General features: G+C 40.5%; 1 protein-coding gene across 2 annotated transcripts; it reads right to left on the bottom strand.

Moving 5' to 3' along the window:
- Positions 1 to 291: 291 nt before the first annotated feature.
- On the bottom strand, positions 292 to 5465 carry LOC115024996 (ras-related protein Rab-5C-like). 2 transcript variants are annotated; one of them, XM_029456951.1, is made up of 6 exons: positions 5289 to 5465; positions 3556 to 3895; positions 2707 to 2858; positions 2079 to 2201; positions 1849 to 1942; positions 292 to 1273 (listed from the first exon to the last, which is right to left on the bottom strand). In XM_029456951.1, exons 2-6 carry the CDS (start codon positions 3722 to 3724, stop codon positions 1140 to 1142), a joined length of 672 nt encoding a protein of 223 aa, XP_029312811.1. In that variant the 5' UTR covers positions 3725 to 3895; positions 5289 to 5465; the 3' UTR covers positions 292 to 1139. The 2 variants fall into 2 exon arrangements, with proteins under 2 accessions (XP_029312811.1, XP_029312812.1); XM_029456952.1 differs by having other exon boundaries at positions 3556 to 3891.
- Between the last annotated feature and the right edge of the window lie 3104 nt (positions 5466 to 8569).

The following is an 8569-nucleotide window of genomic DNA, read 5'->3' as shown; positions in this document are numbered from 1 at the left end:
CTGAAGACTGCGTCTTTAAATGAAAAATATTCTGTGCACATGCATTTATACATGTGTATGAAAGACTGACACGTGCATAATCTCCTAGTTCCTGCTTTTTCCCCATGTCATTTCCAGAAAAGAACAAACAATGTCTTGTATTTGGGCTAAATCTAAAATCCTGTTTAGGAAAGCTGCACTGCTTCTTACACCAAACCAGGCCAGAGTGGTTCGAACCCTCCTGCACATAAAACATACATGCATATAATCATACTCCAATGCCATACCACCGCCAAACAAGTCAAAACAAAATGAATCTTGCATGTTATTTATTACCGTTTTTAATTTTACAAGGTATTTTCACATTTCTTTTAAAAAAGGCTAACAACTCTCTGGTGTTACAGGTATCCATACACAATGAATGCAAACAACTGCATTTGTTGTACAGTTCAGAAACATCTTCCGATGTGTAGCCTATTAAATCACAAACTGTTTCAATAAGCAAAGTCTGGAGCTTTCCTTATAACTGTGTCATGTCGAGGTCCCTAACGAGAACACAATGCTGTTCTCTTAATTGCAATAAGTCAGAAAACTTTAAGATTAATTGCTCTGTCGTTTGAAATTTCCGCATTAGTAGTTGGGAATTTGTATCTTTAATAATCATGATCAATAGGGAAACGACAAGAGTAGAAAAGTAAACTGCCAATATACATGTATGTGTATGTACTATATACATACACATACATAACATAGACACACACACACACACACGCACACGCACACACACACACACAAACAAACGGGGAAAATGGCAAACAACCTCACCATCACCCTTCGAAAAAACTAAATCATTTAAGACAGAATTCAATAAACTGAGACAGAGGCTGAAGATGAACAGGGAGGTAGATAGAAACACGGGGGAAAGACAGAGAAGTAGTGAGGGATCTTGGTAATTCCCTCTAGCTTATGATTCTTTAAAAAAAAAAAAAATGATGTTCCTTTAATCAAAGAGGATCCAGATAATCTCATCTGTAATCTCAGGTTAAGTGCAGGGGTGGCGAGTGGCTCTGCCCTCTCTTGCCTCTCTGGGATTTTTAGCTACGTGCTGTCCTTAAAACGATGTTCAGGGCTCGCTCACTAAGTTCATTGTTTTGTACTTGCTAATTGCCGCCGCCACCGCCGCAGCACTGGCTGCTACGGCTCTGAGGAGCAGCTTCTTGTAGATCCACTCCTGTCCTGGTCCGCCCCCCTTGTCCAGCTCCACCCTGAGGATCGCTCTTCGGTAGCTTCTTTGCTGCAGGGACAGGATCACACATGTTTGAATAAAGCTCATTTAAGTTACAACATAAACAACAAAGGTTACACTAATCTATTCATTGAAACGTCTGGGGAAAAAATACAAATGCTGAATTTATTTCACATTAATGTTGTTCACCACCTGGGTTTAAAGTATTTTCTTTTGTGTTTGGACGAAGCAATCTGGAAATATGTCAGCTTTTTATGTTATCCTTGACAGTAAGGATGCACCAATCCAATACTGGCCAAAATCACTTGATTGGATATCGGGGAAAAAAGAAGTTGCGGTATCGGACATGAAAAAGTGTACCGAGCCATCTCTAGTTGACAGAGCTTTACCATGTTTAAACATTAACGTCAAACAATATTGTTGTTCATTTGTGCGCACAACTCATTCGGTCAAGTACACACTTCTTCCCTAACGACACCTGCTAGGCTTCACATTGATTTGATTGTTTATCAGCTGTCTTTTTTAGAAGTCAAACCATCAAACCAGTACCTATTCAATTCAAGTACTGTCAGGAAAGCTGTGTCAGTTGTCTTGTTTTGAAATGTGTGTGTAATTCAACTTACCAATAGCCATAAAAATTTCATTGACGTTCATGGCAGTCTTTGCTGAGGTCTCCATGAAGAGTAGACTGTTGTCCTCAGCGTACGTTTGTGCCTCCTAAAGAACATCATTTAGATATTGAGGATACAATTTAACATTTACGGCACTGGCAAGTTTAATACAATTTTATGATATTATAAATTCAGGATAAGGCTTTGAATATCTGAAATCCTTTTGCTGCACATCGTCATACCTGAAGGTCTACAGCTCGCTTGTTTGCGATGTCTGCCTTGTTTCCAGCCAGAGCGATCACTATGTTGGGACTGGCTTGTCTCTGCAGCTCCTTCACCCAGTTCTTCGCTCGTACAAAAGTATCCTAATTGAGCAACAAATTTTATTAGTACTGCTCTATATATTCACACATGACAACTATATTTAAGCTTGGTGGAACAATGATCATTTTAGACTAAATGTAATATAATAAAATTAGTGTGTTGCTCTACTCCCTAACACTGCCTCCAAAAGAACCCAGTACACCTCCATAAGATATTCTAAAATTCACAATTAGCAGTTTTTTTTATTGTCACTTTTGGTAACAAGAGTCTTTAAGAGTTTTAACGATGCAAAAATGACAGAAAATGCTGTTTTCAGCCTCTTGAATATGGATATTTTTCATTTTATAAACCGAACGATTCATCAAGAAAATATTCGGCAGATTAATCAATAATGAAAATAATCGTTAGTTGCAGCCCTCAAGAACATAAAAGTAAAGTAAAACTAAAAGTACCGACACAAACTGCTCAAGTAACAACTCATTCATGTTCATCATGTTGCTACCGACTGATTCTGTTCCCGATTGTTTCCCTGCAGAAGAAACCTACTGTGTTGGTGATGTCGTAGACCACGATGGCCGCCTGAGCGCCTCTGTAGTACATTGGAGCCAGGCTGTGGTAGCGCTCTTGACCTGCCGTGTCCCAGATCTCAAACTTCACAGTGGTGTCGTCCAGACAGACGGTCTGAGTGAGGAAGGCGGCTGAGCAGAGCGGGACAATGGAGATCAGTGGAATGACCTTTCCACCCCATGCAGCATGTAAGTGCTTAAAGGCTCTCACACACACACTCATACCCCAAAATAATTACTGTGGAATTTGATTCAGATTATTCAATGAAACATGCCACTTCTTCTAAGCATCCGAGTTCAATCTTGACATTAGAAACTGTGACAATATAATGCCAACTCGAAAGTCCACATGTGGTTGAAAGCTCCAAAATAAGCTAGTAGGAGAGCCTTTAAGTTAAGAGAACTTTTTCCACACAAGCCACTTGTTCAACTATTTGCTGCAAAGCCATTTATCAAGATTACAATTGGAGATTTCTTAAATTTTGTACAATTTTCTTTTCAATATTAAAGTCTAGAGTAGTAATTAAAGCCTAGACTCTTTTAGTATTTGATAAAATAGTTCCTGATGTAAATATACATTTTACTTACATGCATTATGGCAAAGTTCTTGAACAGATGCTGGTGTTAACATTTTAAAATGTCGGGTTATTTCCAGAAATTAAAATGTCTTCATACTATGTTTACATTTCTGAGATATTGTATTGCATTCATTTCAAACAATATTCATCACTTACGTACACACAACACAATCTTCCTACTGGAGACACCCAAAGCCCCTTTTGAATAAAATCCACTCCTTCAAAAGTGCAGAAATGTTTTCATCTCTTACCTCCAATGGTACTCTCCTGGAAATCATGAAACTGGCCTTTGACAAAGCGCAGCACTAAGCTGGACTTGCCCACCGCTGACTCCCCCAGCAGCACCAGTTTGAATTGGCAGATTTTGTTTGCTGCTGTGGCACCATTTGGCCTGGTGGGTCCTCCACCGCGCCCAGCCATTGACAGAGACAGAGGCTGTTATGGATGAGATGGACTGAAACTACAGGTTAACGAGGGGTAAAGATGAAAGCTGAGTCTGGACGCACAGGCACTGATGGTGAGCGAGGTCAGAAGCCAAAACTCGGTGGGAGGACCGGATCGGATATGCAGCGGATGAGTGACCCGGTCTACCTTGAGAAATAAAAACACGGAAAATCAGTGGAGAATCAGTTGACTTATGAGAACACCTACACAAAATGATGAAGTGACAGAGGTTTTATTTACGTGGCAGATCATAGGAATAGTTATATCTATGAATTTCAACCATTCCTTGTACTTATAATTTATATATATTATAAATACTTGTACCTATAATAAATATATTAGAAATATGTTCTGTTATATTGTACTTAGCAAAGTGAACATAATGTAAATATTTACAGTATATGTGAAAGTATGTTTAAACTGTATATATATATATATATATATATATATATATATATATATATATATATATATATATATAAAAAATATAATTTTATTTTTTTGTCAGACTGATTGTCAAGGAAGAAAATAAATTGTCAACCGATTCAACTCATTTTTTTTTTAAGAAATTAAAAACAATACCTATTTCCAGCTTCTTGAATGTGAGGATTTTCTGCTTTATAGTGTAACAAATGAAACTGAAAATAGGTTAACTGTAAATTTGGGGGGTTTTGCACTGATGTTCGATTAAAAAAAAGAAGTCTGAAGATGTCATTTTGAAAGCAAATGGCATTGTTCAATATTCATTTATCAAAAAAAGAATCTGCAGAATAATTGATGTTGAAATAAATTGTTAGTTGCAGCCCCATTCATTTTTATTTCATTATAGAAATAGAAAAAAACAGCTAATAATCTTGGGGTTTTCTTTTCTTTTAAAAATGTAATTTTTAATTAAGTTATGTTGGATTATCTTCCACTTTAACAGCTAACAAAACTGAAATAAGTACTTTGATAAAAACGGTCTGTAATAAATATTTTAATAATCGGGCAAGATGTAGGCTACATGTAGTAACGTATTGTCACATAGTACTACATATGAAGGTTTTAATTTAATTAATATAGAAATGCTGTGCAAACATTTTAAAACAATAAGTAACAATTAGAACTAAAATGTTTTCAGCACAGTGTAGTTGTCACCAGTCACATACCCACCTGACAGTATTAACGTTATTAATAATGATTTAGATCATTGGAGAAACTGTGTGTGAAAGGTGAGAAACCTAAGAAAGGTTTAACAGTTAATCATATAACTGACTTGACACACACACAGCTGGAATTATATTGCATCGCCATATTTTGGAGTCAACATCACATGCTGATAAACAAAGTCTAGATAATAGATCATAAATACTTATTTTAATTCACAACACAACGATAACAACCTCCAAACAAACTGAATAACCTGCTGATCCTAACTTTGACCGAATGACCAGATAAAAACAAAACCAACTGGGAGTTAGCTATGAGGCTAAAGCTCAGTTAGCATTGCTAACCTCGAAAAATTACTCAAAGGAAACAAATAACACGTGAGCGTTCTTACCAACAACGAAAAACAATATCCACTCCGCCCTGTGAATAGTTAGTTACAACCGTGTTGCTCCTCGTTAACAAGGTTTTCTCCTAAAAACACTTTCAGGTTCAGTAAAATATACGCTTCCGCCTTTGGTAACCAAAATACTTCCTGGATTCTTCCGTCATGTGATGCAATGTGACAACCAATCAGATGCCCGGATAATGAGCGGTCAGAAGCCAACTCACTGTTATATTAAAAACATCTTCAACAAATGTATTTACCATTGTATACTTTCAGTTACTTTTAGGACTTTAATGAACGATTAACAAATTGTGTACAACTAATCATAATATCAAAATTGAGTGAAAAAATGTCATTACACATTTTGAACATTATAAATATAACATTGAATTAATTGAAAACATATTGATTATATGGTAAATGTTACATACATAAATGCAAAATGCAATTTCACTGGAATTTTATGTGAATTTAAGGAATATTACGACTCTCAAACTTATACTATATACTATATAGTATACTAAAAAGTAATACAACTGTCAAACTGTACGTTGAACTCGTTAAATACGATAAACAAAGCAAAATTATAATGGGAAATGAGAAATTGAAAAAAACCAGAATAAAAATGAAGTAATTCAAAGCAGGATCTATGAACACGTGCATGTCTGTTTTATTTGTGTTGTTGTATTTGTTGTTGTTGTTGTCAGGCCCAGAGGGAGGGCCTGACAGCGAGCGCCTGGTGGCCGGGTTTGCCACGGAGCCCGGCCGGGCACAGCCCGAAGAAGCTACGTGGTGCCTCCCATCCATCCATCCTGTGAGCCCACCACTCATGGGAAAAAAGGCTGGGGTCGGGTTCGCTGTCACATGGGTGGCAGTTATGGTCAGGGACCTCGATGGACCAGACTCGGGCAGCAGAAGCTGGCTCTGGGGACGTGGAACGTCATCTCTCTGTGGGGGAAGGAGCCGGAACTAGTGCGGGAGGTGGAGCGCTACCAGTTTAATCTGGTGGGGCTTACCTCTACGCACAGTCTTGGTTCTGGAACTGTACTCCTTGATAGGGGTTGGACTCTATTCTTCTCTAGAGTTACCCAAGGTGTGAGGCATCGGGCGGGTGTGGGGATACTCACAAGTCCCCGGCTGAGCAGCGCTATGTTGGAGTTAACTCCGGTGGACGAGAGGATCGCCTCCCCTACGTCTGCGGGTTATGGGGGGGAAAACTCTAACTGTTGTTTGTGCTTATGCACCGAACAGCAGTTCGGAGTATTCGGCCTTCTTGGAGACCCTGAATGGAGTCCTGTATGGAGCTCCAGTAGGGGACTCCGTAGTTCTGCTGGGAGACTTCAACGCACACGTGGAGAAGGATGGAGACACCTGGAGAGGTGTAATTGGGAGGAACGGTCGTTTGTTCCGCTTGTGTTGTTGTTGGACTTCTGTGCTAGTCATGGAATGGCCATAACAAACACCATGTTCGAACATAAGGATGCTCAGAAGTGTACGTGGTACCAGAGCACCCTAGGTCAAAGGTCAATAATCGATTTTGTGATCGTATTATCTGATCTGAAGCCGCATGTTTTGGACACTCGGGTGAAGAGAGGGGAGGAGCTTTCAACTGATCACCATCTGGTGGTGAGTTGGATCAAGGATCATTCAGCGCCGGCCTCACTGCATCCACCAGCTGCTGCAGGGACAGGGTCTTGGACCTGTCCCCCCTCCTCTCTGGATAAAAACAGCACACCTTGTGGCACCCAGTGTAGACCATTCCAAAATCCACCATTTGCTTCTGCATTTTGGCTAACAGGCCTCAGGGAGGGTCTACACAGGTCAGACGGTGCCACAGCTGGGATGCCACAAGGTTAACCCTACCTTTAAAAGACATCTGAGGGAGCAGCCATTTCCACTTGGAAAGCTTTCCCTTAATCTTTTCAGTGACGTTCTCCCAGTTCTTCTGGACAATATTTTCTTTACCTAAAAACACACCAAGATATTTAAATCCGTCTGTTCTCCAGGTGAGACTCTGGGGAAGAACTGGGAGACCTGCTCCATAGCCCTCCCCAGCATGGTGGCCAGCGCCTTGGACAGAAGCTTGTAATCCACACACAGCAAAGACACAGGACGCCAGTTACCGATGTCCTGCAGGTTTCCTTTCTTAGGCAGAAGTGTTATTACTGCCTTACGGCAGGGCATCGGCATGGAACCAGAGGCCAGACTGTCGTTAAAAACATATAGGACACCTGTTGTCCCAGAATTCCTTAAAAAACTCAACTGTGAGGCCGTCGATACCGGGAGCTCGCCGTCCCTGCATACCCTGCAGGGCGGCCTGTAACTCCCACATACTCAACGGCCCCTCGAGCTGTGAGTTGGTCTCCTCGGAGACCTGAGGTAGTGAGTCACATAACTAAAATTGTACTCGAGTGAGTATAGGGAGAAGTAAAAGCTCACAGCTCGCCTTCTTATCTGGCTTGGTTCCGTTATTTCTTTCCCTGTGTCTGAGAGCAGTGAGTGGATTACCCTCTTCTGTCCGTTCTTTTTCTCCAGGCCGAAGAAGAAGCTAGAGGGAGCATCCATCTCGGTGGCGTTTTGAAACCGGGACCGGACCAGTGCACCCTGTACTTTGACGTCTAGCAGGTCGGCTAGAGCCATTTTCTTAATTTTGAGGATTTCAATATATCCTCGATCTCCTTTCGACTCACTAATTCTTTCTAGTTCCACTATATCACCCTCCAGGTCTTTCATAGATCTGACGATGTCTTGTGTGACATTGAGGGTGTGCTGTTGACAGAGCATTTTTATTTCAGTCTTACCATGGTCCCACCTGTTACGCCTCAGACACAGGGAAGGAAGACTCATACGCACGACTCCGGACACAAAGGGAAAAGTGTGAAAAAACAATACTTTACTTCCGTAAAACAGAATATTAAATCAAAGCGCTCACTAGGAGGATTAACAGAGTTGTCTGAAAAAACACACTGATACTTGGAACACTGTACATGGACATGCAACTACAAGGATATGGTCAGACGAACGGACACACGACAAGGGGAGACAGGACAATTTATACAAGAGGTGAGTGGGAACAGGTGAAAACAATCAGGGGCGAGGGAGACGTTGACGATGGAGGGACATCACACCAGGACAGGAAGTAAAGGGATCTGGGTTGAGAAACAAGAGGTAGGAACAAAATAAAACAGGAAGTGACAAGACAACATGAACAACTCAACAAATTTGACGAGACATGACACCACCACTGCCTAAGACTGCTAAAATCACACTTCCTCTGTCTAAAAATA

The sequence above is a fragment of the Cottoperca gobio genome, chromosome 19 (assembly GCF_900634415.1).
Source record: "Cottoperca gobio chromosome 19, fCotGob3.1, whole genome shotgun sequence".
NCBI classification, from domain to species: Eukaryota; Metazoa; Chordata; class Actinopteri; order Perciformes; family Bovichtidae; genus Cottoperca; species Cottoperca gobio.
Note: the sequence above shows the minus strand (reverse complement) of the source record. Positions and strands in the feature narration are given on the sequence as shown.

Bases quoted from the DNA above. Each gene is read 5' to 3' on its own strand.
- LOC115024996 (XM_029456951.1), bottom strand. From the start codon at position 3,724: ATGGCTGGGCGCGGTGGAGGACCCACCAGGCCAAATGGTGCCACAGCA. The intron at 2,202-2,706 runs GTAGGTTTCTTC...TTGCTCAATTAG, and splicing joins TCTACGACATCACCAACACA to GATACTTTTGTACGAGCGAA. The intron at 1,274-1,848 runs GTAAGTTGAATT...CTGTCCCTGCAG, and splicing joins TGAAATTTTTATGGCTATTG to CAAAGAAGCTACCGAAGAGC.